General features: G+C 29.8%; 4 protein-coding genes and 1 non-coding gene across 10 annotated transcripts in view; 3 read left to right on the top strand and 2 right to left on the bottom strand.

Annotated features, from left to right (window-relative positions):
* Nucleotides 1–604: 604 nt before the first annotated feature.
* LOC141534719 (calpain-D) lies at nt 605–12861 on the top strand. 2 transcript variants are annotated; one of them, XM_074254253.1, is made up of 9 exons: nt 605–1520; nt 1589–2277; nt 2943–4728; nt 4832–5065; nt 5186–5578; nt 6425–7089; nt 7712–8054; nt 8137–8315; nt 8404–12861. In XM_074254253.1, exons 2-9 carry the CDS (start codon nt 1817–1819, stop codon nt 8582–8584), a joined length of 4242 nt encoding a protein of 1413 aa, XP_074110354.1. In that variant the 5' UTR covers nt 605–1520; nt 1589–1816; the 3' UTR covers nt 8585–12861. The 2 variants fall into 2 exon arrangements, with proteins under 2 accessions (XP_074110354.1, XP_074110355.1); XM_074254254.1 differs by having other exon boundaries at nt 605–2277; nt 2946–4728.
* Trnar-ucu (transfer RNA arginine (anticodon UCU)) lies at nt 620–692 on the bottom strand. Its single transcript has one exon. It is a non-coding gene; the product is annotated as a tRNA-Arg (tRNA).
* A 565-nt stretch (nt 12862–13426) lies between the features above and the next one.
* Poc1 (Proteome of centrioles 1) lies at nt 13427–15685 on the top strand. Its single transcript, XM_074254256.1, has 4 exons — nt 13427–14065; nt 14249–14459; nt 14900–15099; nt 15175–15685. Exons 1-4 carry the CDS (start codon nt 13718–13720, stop codon nt 15481–15483), a joined length of 1068 nt encoding a protein of 355 aa, XP_074110357.1. The 5' UTR covers nt 13427–13717; the 3' UTR covers nt 15484–15685.
* A 178-nt stretch (nt 15686–15863) lies between these two features.
* On the bottom strand, nt 15864–16806 carry Atox1 (Antioxidant 1 copper chaperone). The gene is made up of 3 exons (XM_074254257.1): nt 16623–16806; nt 16438–16513; nt 15864–16236 (listed from the first exon to the last, which is right to left on the bottom strand). The coding sequence occupies exons 1-3, from the start codon at nt 16632–16634 to the stop codon at nt 16106–16108; spliced, it is 219 nt and encodes a 72-aa protein (XP_074110358.1). The 5' UTR covers nt 16635–16806; the 3' UTR covers nt 15864–16105.
* Nucleotides 16807–18052: 1246 nt separating this feature from the next.
* Nucleotides 18053–24640, top strand: part of LOC141534718 (uncharacterized) — a 44481-nt gene continuing 37893 nt past the window's right edge. Inside the window, exons 1-3 of one of the 5 annotated variants that reach the window (XM_074254249.1) lie at nt 20557–20918; nt 21020–21187; nt 21753–22041. In XM_074254249.1, coding sequence (XP_074110350.1) covers nt 22037–22041 — 5 coding nt within the window. In that variant the 5' untranslated portion in view covers nt 20557–20918; nt 21020–21187; nt 21753–22036. Of the gene's footprint in view, nt 18449–20556; nt 20919–21019; nt 21188–21752; nt 22042–24640 lie in introns of those variants that run through there. The other 4 variants (XM_074254252.1, XM_074254248.1, XM_074254250.1 and 1 more) reach the window with 4 other exon arrangements.

The raw sequence follows: 24640 nt of genomic DNA on the forward strand, positions 1-24640 counted from the left end.
TTTATTTGTTTAATGACATATTATTTGCAGTGCAATTTATTTTTAGAAATATATATCTTTAGTAATAAATTAATTAATCATCCCTACAGTTTATTAATCTTTAGATTTTTTTATTATATTTTAATAAATGTTTAAAATTTTAGACTATAAATTCTTGATAATTGATAAAAAATTAAACAAAAAAATTTATAATTCAATATTATTAAAAATTAAATATTTCTTCATTTAAAATTAAAAAAAAAAAAATGAAATAAATTCACAAAAAAAAAAAATCAAGTAATTTATTTAAAAATAAAAAATTAAATACTTTTTCATTAAAAAAAAAAAAATCACAAAAAATAAAATTAATTAACAACAAAATCAATTCATTTAATTAAAAATAAACATGAAAAAAAAGTAACATTAATTTATTTAAAGTAAAAAAAAAGCACCTCAAAAATAAAATTAATTAATAACAAAATTAATTTATTTATTTATAAATAAAAATGAAAAAAAATTCAATACTTTTTTATTTAAAAAAAAAAAAAAAATCACAAAAAATAAAATAAATTATTAAAAGCTATTTATAAAATTACCCTTTAGTAACAGCGGGCAAAAAAGAGAATTATTCCTCAATATGCATCCCTGGTGGGGATCGAACCCACGACCTTTGGATTAGAAGTCCAACGCGCTATCCTCTGCGCCACAGGGACTGATAATACAAAAGAATCATCAATATCTATAATACTTCCAACCCTCATTGGCAAAAATTAGCCTAGAGGGCAGCACTATCCACAATCTTCCATCTCGCAGCTATGTGTCTTTTTTCTCTAATTCCCGAAGCAAGTATTCACGATTTCTTCTCCCTAAATTCCCACAAAATTTCTAAAATTTTTAAAAAATATTTACTTTGCAGATTTTTTTCTCCAGCTGACCAAAAAATAAATGTCCACTCTCCAGGAAATAAAAATTTTTAATCAAAAACTCAATTGCGCGTGGCGCTTAATGACGTTGTCGACGTGTGACGTTCCTGTGTTACGTTCTCGTAGTCAACACAACGGTACACGATACGATACACCGTAGCAGTAGCTCCCTTAAAATAAAATAAAGTGTCAAAGGTGTGTGTTAATATTAAACAATATGATAAATAATAATAATAAATTTTTAGATGCTTAATTTTCAATGTTTAAAAATGGGTTAGTGAACAATGACAGCCCGGAAGATGATTTTGGTCTTTAAACAGTCCATTGATTGGCGCGAGACTTTTATTTCCAAGTGATGATTATTATTGTTTAAAAAAAAACATTTAATAATATTTTTTTATAAATCATTAGTCTAATTTTAATAGATAAAAAAAAAAAAATTGTGAAGTGAAAAATCTAAATAATAATCAGACCAGCAGTGGTGTTTGTCTCCTCGTGCCCTGAAGCAAAATGGCTGCTTGTGAACATATGACAATAAATAATAATAATAATAATAATAATAATAATAATAATAAGAGCTTTGGTAACAGTAACTTGATGACAATTATTTCAAAAAGTGTAAACAAAATATTTATTAATATAAAAATTAATATAAATAATTACAAAAGTGTTGTTTATAAAAACAGGAGCAGCGGTAGCAGCAGGAGATCGTGGTTGACAACGGGCCGCTGTGTAAAGCGGTTCTGTCGGCAACACTGACTTGCGGGGGACTGCCGAGGGTGGCGGACAGACAGCAGGTGAAGGAAGAGAGCCTGGCCAGGCGATCAACCCGGCGAAGCTCTGTTCCTGGCAACCAAACTCTCGGGGATAACTCAACGAGCTTGTGGAGCGATGGTAATCCGCGGTCAACGAGTATGGCCATGCACGGCACTACCACCTCTTCCGCGGCAACTCCACCGAGCAGAAACAAGTTCTCCTTGCAGGTCTCGAGGCGATGCTCCGCCTGTGCAGCCGAAACAAATCTCGCTCTGAGCAACGACACCAACGACAATTCTCACGACCACGACAATAAGCCGCTTGAAGACCCCGACGACGAGGAGAATAATTTACCCAGGGAGTGCAATTGTCCAGGGTGCGGAAAACCGAGTGACAACACGCCAGAGACACCCACTGCGTCCTCTGTTTCTGTTTCTGTGTCTTTGTCGTCCTCGGCCTCCTCCTCAGCACCCTCCGACTCACCTCCGACCCCTCCGCCGAGGCAAACTTCCACTGGTGATTCAGCGCCCACGTCATCGTTGCCTAGAGACTCCCTCGTTTCTGATGACGTTTATCTTGTTAACAATATAAACAACGAACGGAATTCTTTGACCCCCAGGTTCGTTTTTATTTTTTCTATTATTGGGTTAATTGATTTTTGGTACTTTTTTTTATTCAACTTGAAATTCTGGAGATAAAGTAATAATTTATATTTTTATTTAATTATACTTATTGGGTGTTCAATTTATTGTTTATAAATTATATTATAAACGAATTATGTTCAATTGTATTAATTATTATCTTTAGAATAATAATTATTTTAATAAATTTTTAATTTAAAAATATTTGATGAAACGCTGGCAGTAAATTGAGCACACTATATTACCAGGTGATTTATATTTCCCGCAACTTCAGTGAAAATATTACCTATTACCGTCTTGTTAATTAGTTAATTACTGTGATGAATTACAAATTTACCATTTTTATTTTATTACCAATATATTTATTTTACAAAAAAATTTATTTAATTTAAAAAAAAAAAATATTTGTTATCAAAGTTTGTAAATTTAAGTACTCAATAATTTTTATAATCTTACCAAAAAGATTATCAATGTAATAAAAAAAAGAATCCCCCGAGGAAAAAGAATAAATTCAAACTAAAAATAATAAAAAGGTTACAAAAAGCCCGAAGAGTTTTTTAATCCATCACATTATCATCATTAAAACTAATTAGCTTAAGCAACTAATCTTTGTGGGTTAATGGATTTTTTATTTATTGTTTAGCAGCAAGATAAAACCAAGCCGAGACATCAGTGGGCGAGTAAGACGAAGTTCTTGGCCGTGCGTGAACCACCAGCGAGAAAACCCAAAACGTTCGCCCTCGTTACCACTGCTGGTGACACGTTGGACGTGTATCAGGTGTTTGCAAGCGAATTGCAGTAGCTTGGCTGCTCCAGTGTGCACGGCGTGCGGAGCGAGCTCAACGATCGCGCAGACGAATGGCAACCTGATCGGTGTGCGCCGAGGAAAGCGATTGAAAGCTCTGAAACTGAGCATCAAGCAAGAGCCACGAGGTGACATTGTCGCCACAGTGGCTGCGGGGCTAGCCACGCGGATCCTCGATGTAGGGTGCTTGAACCTAGGAATCGGAGTCTTGGACCGAGACGAGGGGATGGCGCAGTTGAGCGGGCTCAGCAGGAACAGGTCACAGTCAAACCGGGAAAACTGGACCCTTCCTCCGATCGAGAGCATGGACCCCATCTCGTTTGCCGACTCAGCAAGCGATGGCTCTCAGCGTTCGCCAAAGCGCCACAGTCCTTCAGTCTATGAGCGAGTAAAGTCCAAGGTCAGTCGGTCGCTCTCCAACGGGTCAGTGGTGCAAAAGCTACCCGAGCACGGAGTGATCCAGCGACCGACTAGTCTAATCGTCGCGGAAGCTCATCAAGACGACGCGCTTTGGAGCTGCGATAATTGCACTCTCGACAACGCTCCAGATCTGGAGCAGTGCGAGGCTTGTGATGCTCCAAGAAGTCCGACGCCGTGCAGCGGAGTGGTGATAAGTGTTCCGGGCTGGGAGTCCCGCGCCCTGGGACTTTCATCAGCCGGGCCGTTGTCTTACCGAAGATCCTTCTCCGAGATAGACGCAGTGGCGAACGCAGCGCAAAAGAAAGCTGCGAATCGCCGGAGCCTAAATGATGATGATCCCCCGGCGGTGCCGCCTCACTCAGTGGGGTTCAACTCTCGGCCTAAGTACTCCTACATCGGAATAACCGACCCCGATGCTCCGCCACCGTTACCGAAGAAACAGAGCAGCAAGATGGGACTGCCAGTGGTCTCGCAGCGCGCTAGAAGCGAGTCTACGAGTCCAGTGGAGACTCCTGGGTCCTCCAGTCCGCTCAGACGCATGTGGACCTGTCGCAAGTGCTCTTACGCCTACAATCCGCTCTGGTCAATCGGGTGTGACATCTGCAGCTCCTCCCGCACTCCCCCGTCTCTGCTCCAGCCCAGTCTCATCACCGTCACCAAGGACACGCTCAACTGCCGGCCTCACATTCCCCAGTCGCCAATCGTCGTTTCCAGAGACAGTGTCAGGTACATCCCTAAAGCCACCCTGGCCACCGCCGAGTCCGACCTCGAGGACTCGATAGAATCTCCGATGCCTCCGGGACACCCCAAGTGGACTTGCAAAAAGTGCACATTGCTTAATCCGGCCTCAAGGACCACGTGCGAAGCTTGTGGTGGCTCCAAGCTCAGAAGTGTCACTCATGTTGAAGACCCAACTCTCAGGAAGGGCGAGAGCTGGGTCTGTCCTTCCTGCACCTTGAGGAATCCTCTCACTGCCCAAAACTGCAACGCTTGCAAGACTCTCGCCGATTTTCTGGAAGTACCCAGGGATAATCGACCCGGACAACGCAGTCCTAGTCCCAGGTTGTCCAGCGGCAGTGCCAGTGGTCTCACGAATATTTCTAGAATTTCTACGCCCAGGCACAGGAACTCTGTCAGGAGGAATGGACCTAGTTTGCCCAGCGACAAGCGCCATTCAAAGATTAAGGAATCGACTGTTACTCAGGTAAGTTTTTTTTTTTAAATAAATTATTTATTATTATTATTATGGTAATGATATTGATATAGATATAGACGGTTAAAGTTTTAAATATTTGTTAATTTTTCAGTGGCACTGCAAGTTGTGTACATTTGAAAATAAAAGCAGCAACGGTGTGTGTGAAATGTGCCAAAGCTCAAAGTCATTGTCGCAAACACCGGGTAATATACCGCGTTTTAGTGAACCCGGTGTTAGTACGCTGAGAATACAGCGCCAGGAAAGTGTTGTGATGGAAAACTTGAGACATATTGAGGAGAGAGAAGCCTTAGAAAAATGGGAACGGATTGTACGTTACTGTAAAGAGGTAATTTATTTTATTATTTGTGCTAGATAATTTTAAATACAATTATTATTTTTTTTTTTTTTTATTTAAATGAAAATTTAATGTTTAAAAAATGAAAAAAAAATTTTATTTTATTTTCAGACAAACGAACCATTTGTAGACGATTCATTCCCGCCAGCACCTAAATCATTGTACTATAACCCACTAGACACTAAGGATAACCATGTGGTGCAGTGGAGAAGGCCACACCAGATAAACGTCGACTCGAGTGTCGATTCAAAACTGCCTTGGGCTGTCTTCAGAACTCCACTGCCTTCGGATATATCGCAGGGTGTCTTGGGGAACTGCTGGCTTCTGTCGGCTTTGGCGGTGCTCGCTGAGAGCGACGAGCTAGTCAGACGGGTGCTGGTGATGCGCGAGACCTGTCCTGAGGGCGCTTACCAAGTCAGACTGTGCAAGGACGGCAAGTGGACTACGGTGCTTGTCGATGATCTTTTACCCTGTGATAAAAGAGGTCATCTGGTTTATTCTCAGGTATTTATTTTCATTTTATCGAACAGTCATTAAAACTTATTATACGTCTTAAAGTTGTTGAGCCTCTGGTATCTCGCTAAAACATAATACACGATATGTACTACGGCAAAGCCAGCTTTCTTCGGGTCGTGGGTGGTGTTTGTACTGATATTAACTTTATATGATGCTTTATATAAAGTCGATAGTTGTAAAACTTTTTCAGCTCATTATTTAGTTGAGAAATATTTAACGAAACTTAAAGTCTCAATGAAACAGCTCTATATCGATGGCTGAATTAATTATTATCGGACTTGAATGTTTAATTAATTGTATTACTCTATTACTCCATGAAAAAAACAATCTATATTATTAAGAGAATAAGCGAAATTTTGTGGCTAGTGTATTTATATGATAGAATTAGTTTTTATGGTTAAATTTGGTACCGTTGGAAAGGTTTTGACCCGGAGTTGAGCATTTTCAAGGTTTCAAATCATTCTCACCAATAGTCAATTTATTATGATAAGTATTTAGGCTGCATTGGAAAATGCTCTGTCTTTAGATGCACAATTAAGAAATGACCTTGTATCTTGTGAACTATTGACATTTTTAAAGATATAAGCTCATCCCGATGTTGCACTCATCAAGACCTTTCATTTAAGTACCCACATCAATTTTTCATATATTTATATATATTATATATTTGTATATATGAAAAATATATCAAAAATGCATGTGGGTACTCAAATGAAAGCTCTTGATGAGTGTAACATCGGAATGAGCTTATATCTTTAAAAACGTCGATAGTTAAGAAAGTACAGTGCAGTTTAACAAAAAGTTTTTTAATTAAAAGTGTATTGGATATTTCAGGCGAAAAGAAAACAGCTATGGGTTCCATTAATAGAAAAAGCTGTCGCTAAAATTCACGGTTGCTACGAGGCGCTGGTGTCTGGTCGTGCAATCGAGGGATTAGCGACTCTGACTGGAGCACCATGTGAAAGTGTACCTCTCCAACCTTCTGCACTGCCCAGTGAAGACGAGCTCGACAAGGATCTGATTTGGGCTCAGCTGCTGTCATCTAGACAGGCGATGTTCCTGATGGGCGCGAGCTGCGGGGGCGGAAACATGAAAGTCGACGAAGAAGAGTATCAACGACGAGGGTTGAGACCTCGTCACGCTTACTCAGTCCTCGATGTCAGAGACGTCCAGGGGATCAGATTGCTGCGTTTGAGAAATCCTTGGGGTCATTATAGTTGGAAAGGCGACTGGTCTGACGACAGCCCGGTGTGGACTCCTCAAATGCGTGAAATGTTGATGCCTCACGGTGCTTCTGATGGTGTCTTCTGGATTTCATTTGATGATGTTCTTAAATATTTTGACTGCATTGATATTTGTAAAACACGTGTTGGTTGGAGTGAAGTTAGACTACGTGGTACTTTGCCACCACTTTCCTCATTAAGACATTTATCATGTGTACTACTGACGGTACTTGAACCCACGGAAACGGAGTTTACATTATTTCAAGAAGGCCAACGGTAAATATTTATATTTATTTTTTATTTTATATCAAATTGATAATTTTTAATTATTTTATTATTATAAATCCCAAGTTTCTATGAAGGCTTCTTTTTTATTTATTTTTATTGGCATAATAATTATTTATTTAGTTTAAAGTAACAAGCCGTGGTACTTAATTACTTGAGACATTTATTATCGTGGTTAAATCAACTTTTAAAAATAAGTTAACAAATGAAAAAAAAAAAATTAACAACCTTAATGTATAATTAGATCGATATAGAACACAAATAATTATTGTTCATACTTATAATTATTATTGTAATTTAATTTTCTTATTTTTTAGTTTATTTTTTTTTTTTTTTACATCAAAATATCATAAATTAACAAAGATTCATTTTATTTTCTTAATATATCTTGTTAAATTAAAAAACTGGAGAATTTATATTAACTCGACATAAAAAAGTTTCTATAAAAAAAATTATTCAATGGTTAAAAAAAAAAAAAATGATAAAATAAAACTTCGAAATTATATGAGTATTAAGAGTACTAAAAATTTTAAGCTTACAATGATCAAACACTTACAACTAATTGTGCTACAAATATATATTATTATTAATATTGTAAAATAATTATTTTCAGGAATTCGGAAAAGTCACAACGTTCGCAATTAGATTTATGTGTAGTTGTCTTTCGTACAAGATCACCAGCAGCACCGCAAGTTGGTAGACTAGTCGAGCACAGCAAACGACAAGTACGAGGATTTGTTGGTTGCCATAAAATGCTCGAGCGAGATTTGTATATCGTTGTTTGTCTGGCATTCAATCACTGGCACACAGGAATGGAGGACACGTCGAGTTATCCCGAGTACGTTTTGGCAATTCACAGCTCGAAGCGGTTATTGGTCGAGCAAATATCACCGCCAGCTTTCGTCCTCGCAGACGCTATTATAAGCCTAACACTCGCCAAAGGACAACGACATGAAGTAATTGACTACTTTATTTATTTTGTAATTAATTTTTAATTATTATTATTAATTATTAATTATTTAATTAATTAATTAACAGGGAAGAGAAGGAATGACTGCGTATTATCTGACCAAAGGTTGGGCTGGGCTGGTTGTAATGGTGGAAAATCGTCATGTTAATAAGTGGATCCATGTTAAATGTGACTGTCATGAAAGTTACAATGTCGTCTCAACGAGAGGCCAATTGAGGACTGCCGACAGTGTACCGCCTCTCCACAGGTAAATTAGTTGAATTTATTTTTATTAAATTAATTACACGGTATTTTCTTTGATAAATAAAATAATTAATACTTTTATTGTACGTCAGGCAAGTTATCATAGTGCTGACGCAATTAGAAGGCAGCGGTGGGTTCTCAATAGCTCATCGTTTGACGCACAGACTTGCCAACAGTGGAAACTTACATGACTGGGGGCCACCTGATACTCAGCATTGCCCGCAAATAGACACCCAAGTTGAAGGTCTACACAGTCCTAGATTAATAACGTGAATATCATCCTATTTATTTTTATTATCGACCACGTCACTGATTAAATAATATTCTCACAAGAGAAGATACAAATATAAATAATAATATTTAGATAGTTAACTGAACGAGCAAGCTGATTTATTCTTTAACCATGACAAAGTTACTTGTGATGAAAATCTATTTTAAATAAATTGTCGTGGGTTTTTTTATTGTGATAAAAATGCATAATTATCGTGACAGTGAAAAATTAATAGTTGAGACTTTGATGCACAGTTCATTATTAATATCTTTTTTTTTTTTTTAAATATTGTACGCACTTATTTTATTTATTATCGATTTATAGATTAGTCGACTTAGATTATTGATATTAAAGTACTTCTCTCATTAAACACCGGACATTTTGCTTGCTAATATTAAAAAAAAAAAAAAAAAAAAAAAAAAAAAAAAAAAAACTAAAATATAAATAGTTATTTTCTCAACATTACTTATAAGTATCATACGGATAAGATATTTGTGTGAGAGATATATTATATAAATATTAAACATATATATGGTATAGTAGGGCCGTCCTTACTTTAACTACTTTAAAATTTTTTTTTAATTTTTTTGCATCTTAATGTATAAAGAAAAATTATTCAAGTAAGGACTACCCTTCTATATGTATATAAATGTGTTATTTTGTACGTAAATTATTTTTGATTTATTTTCATTTTCTCAAACAAGTCATACGTCAATATTATCTCAAACTCATTACTGAATATATCACGCCTTAACGATAAACTAAAACAAAAATATTTAATGATAATTAACAGAATAAGAGTGCATTTAACTACATACTCTCACGATACCAAAGATACTTGCGTGAAAATGAATAAAATAATAAATGACACTTCGTTCGATCATTTTTTTTTTTTTTTGCTAATTAAGGAACATGCGAGACTGGTTTATTTGATATTATTATGATATTATGTATGATTAAATATGTAGCTGTTAAAATAGTCGTTCAGTTTATAATAATGCGTGCTTGTCGAGTATTAACTCTTACTCCTCTATAATAAATTAATTATTAATTATTAATTAAGTTTTATAATGTTTGTTTTTTATTATTTAAATGTTACCATAGTTTAATGATCGAATCATTAATATTTTATAGCAGCTGCAAGGTGAAATTTTTTTTTTTTAAAGTGATTCACTTTAATTACTAGTTCTATTTTTTATCAAAGTATATCAATGGAACTAGGTAATTTTAAGAATTACTAAGTTAATTAGTAGTGTCGCTTTTTAAAAGTAATAATCACTTGTAAGGTCAATTTGTTTTATATATATACTTGTAGCACAATTAGTTGTAAGTGTTTGATCATTGTAAGCTTAAAATTTTTAGTACTCTTAATACTCATATAATTTCGAAGTTTTATTTTATCATTTTTTTTTTTTTTAACCATTGAATAATTTTTTTTATAGAAACTTTTTTATGTCGAGTTAATATAAATTCTCCAGTTTTTTAATTTAACAAGATATATTAAGAAAATAAAATGAATCTTTGTTAATTTATGATATTTTGATGTAAAAAAAAAAAAAAACTAAAAAAAATAAGAAAATTAAATTACAATAATAATTATAAGTATGAACAATAATTATTTGTGTTCTATATCGATCTAATTATACATTAAGGTTGTTAATTTTTTTTTTTCATTTGTTAACTTATTTTTAAAAGTTGATTTAACCACGATAATAAATGTCTCAAGTAATTAAGTACCACGGCTTGTTACTTTAAACTAAATAAATAATTATTATGCCAATAAAAATAAATAAAAAAGAAGCCTTCATAGAAACTTGGGATTTATAATAATAATAATAATAATAATAATAATAATAATAATAATAATAATAATAATAATGATTATAATAAATATATAAGACCATCTTGCTAAAAAAAAAATGTGATGCTTCTAATGAAACGTTTAAAAATTATAGTTCTTTTAAATAAAAATATTTAATAAAATAACTGCCATGTCCATGGCCTCAGACGAGGGTAATAGATAAACTGTAAATTGTAATAATTAATAAAAATGGACATTTGCACCCGTGTAGGTGTGACAATACTAAAAAAAAATTTTTATTGTAATAATAAATAATTTATATTTAAATAAGGCTGAAAAGGAGGCTTTACGCTGGCTGGATCTATCGTCTGAGCTTGGCTTTAAGTAAAATTAGTTTTTATGTTATTTAATTGTCATGGCACTTAATAATCACTAACCATGTGAATTAATCAATAGATTAATTATTATAAAAAAATCAAATGTTTGTAAATTAAAACATAATAATTGCCATCGACTTACTTATTAATTATTACATTTTAATTGCATGGATACGAATTATTACTGTGTATATGGGTGCTGATACTAAGAAATATTTTGTGGTAATATTAATAATTTTTTTTTTTTTTTTTTTTTTTTTTTTAAGTGGTGAAAATAATTAGAAGCGTCATAATGAAAGAAATCTGAAGATAAGCTGACCATTTGTGCCATAAGAGGGACATTGTACTGACAATTGGGAAATTGATGATTTTTTATAATTAATTATTGAACCAGACTTGGCAAAAATATAAATATTTTTGAATCAACAAAAGTTAATTAAAATTTAAGGATTTCAATTGTTCGGGATAAATGCTCGCGACATTTATTACGAACGATTGAAGGTAGTAATTAGAGTAAATGATAATGACTTGGGTAATAACAGATTAATCGAGTGTAAATAATCGAGAGTTGGTGTTTATTATATGTAATTAGAGGTGAAAGGGTCGCACAATTTTTTAAAAATATATCTTTTGTTTGCATGCTTGTTGCAAGACCACGCATTATTGATTGACATAAATTAGTTGGTATTTAAATAACAATTGTTTAAAATTGAGTAATTAGTGGGCGGTCGAGATCAGTGCAACGTGTACTATCATCTCTGCTCAATTTGTTTTTTTTTTTTTTTTTTTTTTATTAATTTTACTTTATTTTTTATTGTAAAATTTATGATGTGATATCTTTATGATGGGATAACTTTAATGATTTAAAGGCAATTTATTAAATCTCTGACGAAATAATTATTTATTATTTATATTTATTTTTATGTTGGATTTAAGCGCACGTTGACGAAAAACTGATTCTCGATGAGCCACAAAGTACCTAGACATATATTCTTAAAATGTGAATTTGAAATATTATATAATATTAATTTTAAATGGAATTAAATTAAGCACGAGTGTCATTGTAATTTTAAATTTACTCTGTATAATTTTGACTGATTTTCATAAATATTTAATTATAATTAATTACTTTTAATTGTGATTAAAATTTTTTACAATTATTTTATTTAAAAGCAAATTTTAAGGTAAATTTTTTTTTTTTTTTTTTTAAAAAAAAATTGTTAAATTAAAATTTTTAAGGAAGAAAATTGTAAAAATTAATTACTTTTATTAATAGTTATTAATTATAATTAGAAATTTTGATAATTAAAGTAGAGGAAAAAATAATTATATTAAAAAAAAAAAAAAAAAAAAAAAAAAAATTATGAACTGAACAAAATAATTTTATAAAAAGTGAAATGTTAAAATGAAATTGAGGTAATGAGAGAGTTTAAACAGACCGACAATCGAGAGGCAAACAGAAATTTTTTTTATCAAAAAAATTTTTTTAAATTTATCAGAAAAGCCTAATTGAGAATGTAATTTATGAAGATACAAATTTCGAACTGACTAATGATGTAAAGCCCCTGCAATCAATTTTGTGATAGTCTGTGTAATTATCTTTATAAAGTACACCGAAAAAAAAATTATTAAAAAAAATATAATCACACTTATGGACATTTATAAATTGCGGGAAATTTGAAAGATGAAAAGAAATTATTACAAAGAATAATAATAAATAATAAATAATAATAATAATAATAATGTATCTGTTAAACAGACATGGACATTAAACAGATCCTGAATGCCCACGTGTGTTTCACGCGCGTATTCATATTGAGATGTAAGTATAAACATACGCAATGATATTTATAATAATAACAATACTAATAATAATAATATCGAACATATATAAAAAATATATATATAAATATATATTTACTCTAAATATATGAAATATTTAATATTTATGATATTTAATGTTCATACATGATATGAATAAATATATATTTACTAAGAGTAAGTAATAACGCATTATAAAAGTAATGATATCGAAAAATTATGTTGTCCTCTCATTTGTATTCTGTAGACACGATCAATAATAAATTTAAATATTATCTAATATATATTATTTTATTTTTTGAACATATTCAGTTCATTTTTATTGATAATTTATTTAAGAGACATTTTATAATTAAAAAAAAAAATCAAATATTATGACACTGAAGTTTTGACAGACATTAGAAATTTTTTTATTACTTTGTAGCGGTTAAATTATTATGAAAAAAATTTAATAAAAAAATTCCACGTGTGAAAATTAAAAAATCTATTATTGAAAATTTTCAGAAGCATTTTTTTTTTTTGTAATTAATTTGATACTGAAGTTGACAAATTTAAAAAATTTTTTTAGAATTTTTTAGCAATTAAATTATTATAAAAAAAAATTAAATTAAAATGTTTCACACGTGAAAATTAATAAAAATCACAAGTGAAAATTTTTAGAAGTATTTTTTTATTGTAATTAATTTATTAAAAAACTTTTTAAAATTAACAGCTGACGGCTAATTTCAACGTAAAACAAAATTTTTAACTTTTAAGAAAATAAACTTACTCACTTTCCAGATTTTTAAAATTTACAAGAGCTCTGAACTCGAATTCTCCTTCTCCTTCTCATTATTTACACACAATATACATTTCTTCACACCGCGTGGTCGCACGTTTGAAAATATTATTCCAACTGTCATTTCCATTGAACTCGCCGTTGAATAAAATCTCAGTAAAAAAAAATTTATTCACTTTTATTAAACAAATAAAGTGTTATATTACTTCATAAATTATCATAAATATACCCGTGATTGATAAAACATTTAATTATTTTGTTTGTAGTAATTTACCATAGTAACTAAAAACTCCAAAGTAAAAAGTGAGGTTAGCTTAAACTTTTGCGCGGTAATTGCTTGGAAAAATAAAAAAAAATAATGTCGTGCACAGAAGACGACCCGGTAGTGCTGAAAAATTTTCTAGGACACAAGAAAGACATAACAAGTATGAAGTTTCACCCCGAGGAACTGAAAGTCGCGACGAGTAGCTTGGACAAGTCCTTTATTATCTACAACTTCAACAACAACTCCCGGTGCAATCGCTACGTCGGGCATACCGAGGCCATAAATGACATAGACTATGCTCCCTCTGGTGAATTGGTGGCAACTGCCTCTCAGGACAGGACTGTTAGGGTATGGGTTCCTAAAGTTCGTGGCGAATCTTTGGGTTTCAGAGCTCATACCAGCGCGGTTCGCTCTGTTCAATTTTCTTCTGATGGAAAAGAAGTACTTATTTATTTATTTTTAATAATATTTACAAATTAGCGAATATTTGACAATTTATAATACTAAAGTTAACCAACGTTTTTAATTTTTTTTTTTATTATTAAATTAGAACTAAAAAATTGTTTTTTACAATTGAAAATTTTTTTTTATTTACAATTTGCTTATTTATTAAATTAATTGCAGCTAATAACATCATCCAATGATAAGGTGATCAAATTATGGAAAATCCATCAGCGCAGATTCCTGACTTCCTACGTAGGTCACACGCACTGGGTCCACTGTGTCCGATTTTCACCAGACAGTCGTTTAATTGTCTCTTGTAGTGAAGACAAAACTATTAAATTATGGGATGTAGCTGCTGGTCAATGTATTAGAACAATCACCGAGCTGAAAGGTACTTAAAATTTTTTTTACAATTAATTAATAAGTAATAAATTATGACTTTGAAATTAGCAGACACTTGTAAATTTTTTAACTTTTATAGAAAAAAAAAATCACTTTTAAAAAATTGCATTTATAATTTTTTAGAGCTTCTAAAGATTCAATTTTAAAAACAAAATTTTTTTTTCTATAATTTATTTATTAAAAAAATTATAAAAATTACCAGATGTCAATTTAAATAATGAAATTAAAGTTATCAATCACTTGACCATTTTTAATTTTTTTTTAACAAATAAATTTGTTCCGAAACATTATTTTTTTAAAACTGCATATTTAATTTTTTTAATTGAAATAAAATTACAAGTGTTAAACAAAAATTATTAAAATTATTAAATATCTGCTAAATTAATTTTCATATCTAAATATCATGATAAATTGTGTAATTTATTTCAGGACCAGCAACATACGTTGATTTTCATCCTTCTGGAGGAGCCATTGGTACGGCTAACACTGATGGGTCTGTTAAAATTTACGAGCTTCGCACTGGCTCGCTGCATCAATACTACGAAGCACATACTGATGTTGTAAATAAAATTTCTTACCACCCTAATGGTAATTTCATGATAACTGCCTCCGAAGATTCAACGATGAAGGTAATTTTATTTTTTTCTTCAATAAATATCAAAGTATCGCAATAATAATCAACACAATATTTATAAACCAAACAGATCTTGGATATATTGGAAGGAAGACCAATTTACACACTCAAGGGACACACAGGTGGTATTTCTTCAGTATCATTTTCCTCTGATGGCAAGTACTTTGCCTCTGGAGGTCGAGATAAGGAGCTACTTATCTGGGAGTCCAATTTGGAACAGCATGACACTCGAAGATCTCAAATTAAAAGAAGTTCCGTTGAAACAGAGGAGATTGAAAAAGAGTTGAAATCTCTGCAGTTTAGAGATGAGACTGAATGCTCTGATGAGTTGTTAAAGAACAAAGATAGAGAGAGTAAACATGAATTGTTGGTGAGTTAATTTTATCGAGAAACTTGTCGAGGATCTGGATCGTTGAAAATACCTTGGAATTAAGGCATATTCCTTTAATCATCCAAAAATCAAAGCTTTATATTTAAAATTATTTATTTAAACTCTTCAATTGATTTTTTTACCAATTTGATAATTTTATACTTACTCAACTGATTATCAATAAAATATCTTATTTAAATAATAATAAAAATCTTTTATTAGTTAATAATTTATTAAAAAATAAATATGAATTTTTTTTTAATAAAAAAGTATTTTGATAATTGTTTAATTTCACACAGTGACTGCTGCACTGTTGCTAGTATTTTATTGTATCATTTTAGTATTTAATCTAAAATAAACATAGTAGTTATTTAATCATAAAAAAATAGTTGTATATTAAAAATTATTTATTTAAACCTTTTTATAACAACATGATAATTTTATACATAGCCACCAGATGATAATTAAAAAATCTTATTAAATTAACGTTTAAAATAAGTCTTGTACTCAGACAGTAGCATCAATTTTAATACTTAGGTATTTTTTTAATATAATTAATATATTGTCTCAGGTTTATAAATTATTGAGAGACAATTTTTATTTATTTATTAATGTGAAATTGATAACTAATTTAATTTTTCACGCCGACAAAAGATACCGTCTTGCCAGTTTTTTTGAGACACTCCAGAATTTCATCAGACGGCAGTCCAGAAGTCACGTAAACTTTTTTCCCCGGTAAATCAACTTGGAAAGACTCAATACCTATAATTAATTAAATAATTATTAATAAAAAAACTGAAATTAATTATGAAAATTAAATTAGCTGACATTTTTAAATTTTTGTAATTTTTTTTATTGAAAAATTATTTTTTAAAAAATTAAAAGAAAAAATTTCACGTGTAGAAAATTTTATTTTAAAATTATAAATTTATTTTTTTTTTTTTTAATTAAAAACAAAAATACCTTCTTTCCTCTTCAGCACCCGTTCAACAGCATTAGAACACCCCTCACAAGTCATTTCCACCGTAAATTCATGAACCTAATTACCAATTTAAATTTAATTAAATTAATGAATAATTATTAAAAAAATAAAGTTCATTGACAGCTGGACTATTTTTATAGGTTTTAAATTTAAAAAACTGACTTACCTTTGACGCCATATCGAAAATTCTATTGCAGACACGTAAGCAGCGAGCAATCACCTTTGGTTCCTGATCTCAGATTACTTTCGGGTCCAGTTGGCTTCAATATGCGGGAGAAATTTATTTTACTATTCTATTTGGACAAGATAAGAATCGTTTAATCGTGTCAAGCATTCACAAGCACAATCAACAAATATTTTATTTACATCACGTGACTTTGGTAAGTGGCGCCATCTTTTTATAAACCGCGAATTAATTTTTCATTCAAAATTTAAATGTTTTTGTTAATTCAAAATTACACGCTGAAGTTAGCTCTCTGTCAATTTTAAAAATTTTTGTTTTATAAAATTACCATAACCTTCAATTTATTAAACTAGAAATAATATTGATGAATAATTAACATTGTAAATTTTTTTATAATCATAGAAATTAAATTATTATGTAAAAAAATTCTATATGTCAAAATTTAAACAAAATCATTTGTGAAAAATTTTATGATAATCAAGTTAGCTCTCACTTGACAATTTTTTAATTTTATTTAACAAAAAGATTTGTTCTAAATAATTATTTAAAAAAAATTGCATTTTATTTGTTATAAAATTTTTAAAATTAATTAAATATGTGCTACATTAATTTTTATAAAAATTTTGATGATACTAAAGTTAGCTGTTAGCTGTTAATTTTAAAAATTTTTATAATAAATCAATAACAATAAAAAAATGCCTCTAAAAAAATTCTCATTAGTAATTTTTATTAATTTTCACATGTTGAATTTTTTTATTAAATTATTTTTTATGATAATTTAATCGATATAAGATTCTAAAAAATTTTTAATATCTGTCAACTTCAGTGTCATAAATTTTTAACTATTTTTATTATTGTAATTAATGTGTTATAAAATTGTTTAAAAATGACAGCTGACCGCTAACTTCAGTTTTGTTAATAAAATTTTTGTATTTTTATTTTTTAGGTTAAAAATGATTAAAAAAAAATTTTTTTTACTTGAAGAAATAGCAAAAAATATTTTCGCATAATTTATCTGTCAAATGAAATCAAAAAACCTAAATGATTCAAAAGTTTGATATTCCTGCAGCGCAATAACGCAGGTAAGAGTAGTAAATAATAATAATAAAACACTTTTACAATTATTAATAACAAAATTTAAAAAATAACCTCCAGCACGGAAGAAAAAAAGGCCCGTTACCCGGAGCCAGGTAAAGGTAAAAGACCGGTGTTTTGACACGTGATAGTACCTACAAAACCAAGTCAACGGTCCGTGGTGGCTCGTGCGTAAAATCCAACACCTGGGCACCTAGACATGCACCAATCAGCTGTACCTACAAGTCCTGGGCTAAGTATAGGAGAGTAGAGGCAAGTATAAGTATAATAACTTGACAGAGTGTACCTGGACACGGATACGGACACAGCTGGTGCTATTCGGATACCAGCTCAACATTATTCTTCAGGTGTGTTAGTATTCGCTGACGTAATATAACTGAAACAGAGTAAAGTTAAGAAGTAATAAAGTGAGAGAGAGGTGTATTAGTTTCGGCTACAACGGTCGTAGTGAGTCAGTGAGTGCATGTACAGTGAACGGTTTCGGTCAAAGTTATATTCGCGCCGTTTTATACCAAGGACTTACTCGTTATTATTTACCTGTTAATTATTTACATCAAATATGTCGGAGGATATCTTCAGTAAAATATCACCAGTCACATAATTAACGCGACAGTTTAATAAAGTAATAATAATTTATTAATTAATTATTATTATAAGTTAAAATAAATTGTTAAAATGGGATTCAAGATTCACAATTGGTTCCGCAGACGCCGGTAAGTTATTTATTTTAATTATAAAATAATAAAACCGTGTTACGGTAAATGTTAATGTTTAATTTAAAATTTATTGTTATTATTAATTTATAGTTAATTATTTTATTTTATTTTATTTTTTTTTTATTTTATTTTATTTTTTTTTTATATTGTAGTTGTGATGAAAAAAGGATGACTGTGATTTTTCTATAAGTACGTGAAACAAAAAATTAGCGAGAACGAATTGGGACTTGAATTATCGTTCATTCCGCAGCAGGTGCATTCATCTACAGACGTAGTTCGCAGTCATAGTTCAGCTCGAGCTATTATATTGCTCTTGAATTTTCTTTTGTATTTTTTATTTAGTTCCATTGACATTGTACTGTAGATTGTAGTTTTGGTTCAAGTTCAAGTTTGATAGTTTTTACTTTTTTTTTTTTTATTTTTATTTTTAGGCTGATTCTCGACTTTATATTGGCTATCCTCGGCGAGGTCTTTTATCGAATAACATCGAGTGTTTATGTTGTATAGACGTTGCTATACGGTTACCATTACCCGGAAAAATATCGATCCCTGGGTATATCCAACGGGATTACTACTGAGACGTTAAAAGTTGTTTACATCGAATATAGAAGCACCGTTGTGTTGTCTCCCATTTGATTATGATCCTCTGTATGTTATTGCCGAGTATTATCATTTATATGTATATTTTGAATATTTTATTTTATTTATGAGAATATTATTATTATTTATCAAAATTTACCGATCAGCACATTTTGATCAGTCGGGATTTATTTATCAGCTGAAATCTGATAATTTTTACAGTAAAATATTTTTAAAAATCCAATGTAAAAATTTTTTTACAGTAATTTAATTATTTAAAAATTTATTATTAATTTAATATAAGAAATAGACCAAATAATTACTCCAAGTTTGATATTTCATTATTTTCATGCTACGGTCATGCTTAGCTAGTACTAGACTTGTTTTTATTAATATTTAATTAATTTAACAGTTTTTATTCTAAATGAAATATTTATTTTACATACTTTAACGCCTGCTGAGTTGGAAATTTTACAAATAAAAAATTGTCAGACATCTGTTAATTCCGTCAGCGTTGATAATAAAAATTAAATACGTCAATAAGTTCTATTCGGATTTACTGTAAAATTACCCGAGGCGATCAATTAAGTAATTGATATAAGTAGAAGTCGTTTCTAGGAATAAGATATCGTAATGCTTTTAAATTTGTTATAATTTACAAAGGAATTTATTTTGAATTTAGTAATCACTAATACAAATCTAATTTCGTCAAACTGTTTTACAATATTATTTTTATTATTATTATTGCAAGAAAAAAAATTTTTTTTTTTTAAATAAATACTGAAGTGAGCTGATAGCTGTCAATTTTATGAAAATTAACTTAGCAGATAGTTGATAATTTTAAGAATTTTTGTAACACAAATTATTGCAAAAAAAAAATTGACATAGAAATTTTAAAAAACTACAAATGCAATTTTTTAAAAATAATTTTTTGGAGCATATTTATTTGTTAAAAAAAATTGTCAAGTGACAGCTAACTTTAATGTCACGTCAATTTTTTAAGGTCTTATAACAAATCAATTGCAATAATAAAAATGCTTTTAAAAATTCTCACCGATAATTTTTTTAAAATTTTCACATGTGTATTTTTTTAATTAAAAATTTTTCACAATAATTTTATTACTCTAAAATTATAAAAACATTTTTAATGTACTGTTAACTTCAGTGTCATTAAAATTTCCATGCTAATTCAAATAGAAAAAAAAAAAAAAAAAAACTGTCAATTTCCACTTATTTAACCTGTCAGTGTAATTTATTGTAAAAGCAATTGTTAAAACTGTTATTATTATTGAAATATAAATTTATCAGATTGCAATGCGGAAATAAACGACATTTTTTGACAATGCCACAGCACAAATGCAACGTAAACTCGAAAGCCGCTAGTTCCGAACGGAAATAACCGAATTGCAGCGAGGAATTCCGAACTCTCGTCTGTCGGTCACGTGACCCGCGAAGAGACCCGAACTCCGACGATCTAGACTTTGAGTTACAATAAAATTTATAAGTACGTTATTTAGTTAGTCGCGATTTGTCGTCAGTCGTGTGTCGACGTTCGATTCATTATAAAATGGTTTTGATGGTTGTAAGTTATTAAATATTCAGCAACGATTGTCATCGTGAGTGCCGTTTTCATTACATATTATTTTAAATAATCAATTACAAACTTGACATTCAATTTTTATTTTATAATTTCATTGCCTCGTAAACATTAACAATATTATCAGTTATATTATTTTGTCACTCAGTTAAGTTGTAATTATAATTCCGATAAAAATACCAATTAACAGTTTTTCATTATTTAATTAATTAATTAAACTGTCAGTTTTTATGGCGGCGTAATTTTATCAGTTAATCATTTTTGGAAATGATCTGCCGGATTTCACACCCAGTAAGTAATTTACCAAAAACCAATTATTTTATAATAATAATAATAATAATAATAATAATAATTGCTAATGCGTTAATGACACGAATTATTTTTCCTTACAGATAATATAAAATAAGGTGAAAAAAAAAATTACTATCTAATCTGAGTATAAAATTTTTCAACGCAGTAAGAAATAATAAAAGAGGATATTTGCTTTTAGTTTACCGAGCTCAATAAATTTATTAATATAAATTACATCTACTATTTAATTTGTCTTATTGTCATTAGAGGTAATAAAAAGAGCCATTTTTTATTATCTCCTTTAAAAGTTTTTAAATCGTCACCGACAATAAATAATAAGATAATAAATTTGGTAAACCTGAATTACTATTTGTAATACAAGTGAATACCGTTTTATTGATCAAGGCCATGTCTATTTGAAATAACAAATTTTTTCAAATATTATGACACCAGAATTTACAATTATTTATTGCCTTTAAATAGTACACCTTATTTATCTGGTTTATATTTTACCCCTTGTTTATATTTTATCTGTTAATTCTTTTCATCAATATAAATTCATTGATAGTTCTTATCACTCTGACGAAAATTTTCCGTCGTAACAATTAATTGACGCAATTTAATTTTAATCTGAGTACATTTACAAGTATTTTATTTAAGGCATTTTTTACTCTAAAATTTGTTTGCGGTATTTTTTTTTACAATAAAACATTTTTTGTTTAATAAAACAAATATTTAACGTGTGAGTCATCACAATAAATATTTAGAGTGGGCGATGTAGGATAAGATTTAAATAACTCATTTAAATTAATACTTATTGTGTTTATTTTTTAGGCATTATTATCGTTATTAGTATGCGGCGAATGAGAATTAAAAATAAATAAAGAAGACAGAAAAGAGTATATGATACTTGTATACCTTATGCAGTGTTATGTTATATCTTATATCGTATATATATATATAATTATAATATGCGATAGTGTATCGTTGAGAAGAGAATAACTTAAGAGATCAGTGATATACAACAGAAAATGTAAATTGACACAACGATTTTATCTACACAAGTATGATCAACACGTGGTACACATTTAAAGTTAATACTTAAACTGTCTCGTGAAATGAGGTAACAAAAACACTTTACTTTACTGAGAGATTTTAAACGACTTATATTATAATAAGTTACTCTTATTACGTTATTACATCATGAGCAGATAAATATTTTAATATTTTACACCCAAACCGCACTTATAAATTCCTCTGAGGAAAAGTTACTTTTTAAATTATTATTCTAAAATGGGAAATTTATTTTTTTTTTACTAAAATTTTATTAATGCATTTTTAACAGATGAAATTTTTTTATTCAAATTAAAAATTACTTTAAAAGTCAAGTGAAGACTATTGTTAATTTTTTTTTTTGTTTTCAGAGGAAGGATTTATTTTTTTAATAATTATTAATCCGTATTGAAAAATAATATCCTAAGCGTATACATCATTGATGAAATATTACATTCAATTGTAATATTATGTATTGTGTAATCTCATTAGCAATATTAATATCGATACTTAACCATCAATTATATATTCGCTGACATTAAAGATTATTAATGACTGGTATACAAACAAAAACGTAAATTTTAAAAGAAAAACTTGTTCATTTTGTTAAATACTAATGTATGTTGTAATGTACGCTGAGAAAAAAAATTTTTCTTAATGATACTGATATTTAGCGGACAATTAATAATTTTTATAACAAATCAATTAGAGAAAAAAAAATTTTTTTTTTTAATTTTCACATTTGGAATTTTTTAAAAACCAGATTTTTGATAATTATCAAAAGTATATTTTCTTATCTAAAGATTTGGTTTAATCGATAAGAAAAAATGTTATTTTCTAAATCAGATAAATCTATTTGTAATAAATAAATTTAAATATTTAATTTAAAAAAAAATTCAAGCGAAGAAATCCTTGACTGGAGAATAATTTATCTTTCTCTGTGTACAATATATAACATACAATAAGTATTAGATAAATTTAAACGCCGGTAAATTTAAGCGGTGAAATAGACTTCATTAAAAAGCAGTAAAAGTTTTTACTCCCCCCGGATTATTAAGATATTTTTTCTTAGAGAATCGAGAGTTAGATGAGGAACATTAGCCTGAAAGTACCGGGGACTTACAGAGAAGTTGGATTGCAGGTACAATAATAATTATAAAATCGTAGCTCCGTAGGTTGGCTATTCACGGTCCGTAGGGCAACGAGCTTATTGCTCAGTACTTTTAACGGCTTCCCATTCGATGACCTCGGAACGTAAACGTACGTTTTTTTGCTCTCTTCTTCCTGCTCCTCCTCTTTAGTATCCTTCGATATAATACTACTACACCACATAGACAGATAGCAGCATTACCATGACTAGGACTGGAACTATGCTGATGATAGTGATGCGCCGATCCTGGTATCTATGGTGCACACTTGAGCATAATACGCTCGTGCCGATCTCAATCGTCGCTGAGCCATTCATGTTTATAGTCCTTTCGTGCTCAACCTGTCTGCCGACTATTTTCTCCACACTACTATACGCTCCATCCTGCATTCAATCGTATCCTATCCCATCCGCAGTACCCGACACACCACATTAATGCCTGCCCGAGTAGGTACAGGTACTCCCATTCCTTACAACTTATTGAATTATTTCAAATAAAATACGACACAGAAATGCGTACCTGGAATTCAATATAACAGATAACATTATTTTTAACGATCATTCGGTTTTATTTTTTACTGTTCGCCTATTAGATATTTCACGGGATCGTTAAATTTGTTAATAAAATCATCTGAACAAATTTTTTTACTTAATCTGAGATTTTATATCCCGGTTATTATTATTATCATCATCATTATTATTATTATCTCTTTTTTTTCTCCAAAATTTAAATTTAAAGCTCAAATATAACGTTATAGAATTTATCCTTAGGTTTCAAAAGTTTAAACTGCTGCTTGTGGCTAAAATATCGAAGATACGAAAAAATTAAGAAATAACCTTGTATCTTATGAACTATTGACATTTTTAAAAATATAAGCTCACCCCGACATTACACTCATCGAGAGCTTTCATTTGAGTACCCACATCAATTTTTCATATATTTATATATATAATATATATGTATATATGAAAAATATATCATATATGCATGTGGGTACTCAAATCAAAGCTCTTGATGAGTATAACATCGGGATGAGCTTATATCTTTAAAAATGTCAATATTTACGAAATTACACTGCAATTTAAGAAAATTCATTAATTTAATAAAGCAAAATTTTATTTATTTATGGTTCATAAGTCACGGCGGTCACATAGTGCAAGGTTGCTAGTTTTAATTATAATTTAAATAATGATAAAAAAAAAAATAGAAATTGTTTTATTTGATTTTAAACAATGAATTTCCTGGGATGTTCAAGATTTTTTCCTTGAACTAAATCTTCCATCATCAGGTTATCCATAAAAATAAATTAAATGTCTTTCATTATCACAACTATTATATTTATCAACAATTCTGAAATAATCGTATCAGTATTACATTTTAACCTATTTTAATTTTTATCTTGATTTATAAGATATGCAGGCGCCAGATAAAGTTCCACAAAACACAGAAAATCATCCAGTAGTTTTGTAATAACATTAACTGAAATCCTTGAGCGATAATTAATCGTCGAGTGATTAGTAA

This window comes from Cotesia typhae, unplaced genomic scaffold (genome assembly GCF_013202065.1).
Source record: "Cotesia typhae breed Kobodo isofemale line unplaced genomic scaffold, CoteBio_Ctyphae scaffold_13, whole genome shotgun sequence".
NCBI lineage: Eukaryota > Metazoa > Arthropoda > Insecta > Hymenoptera > Braconidae > Cotesia > Cotesia typhae.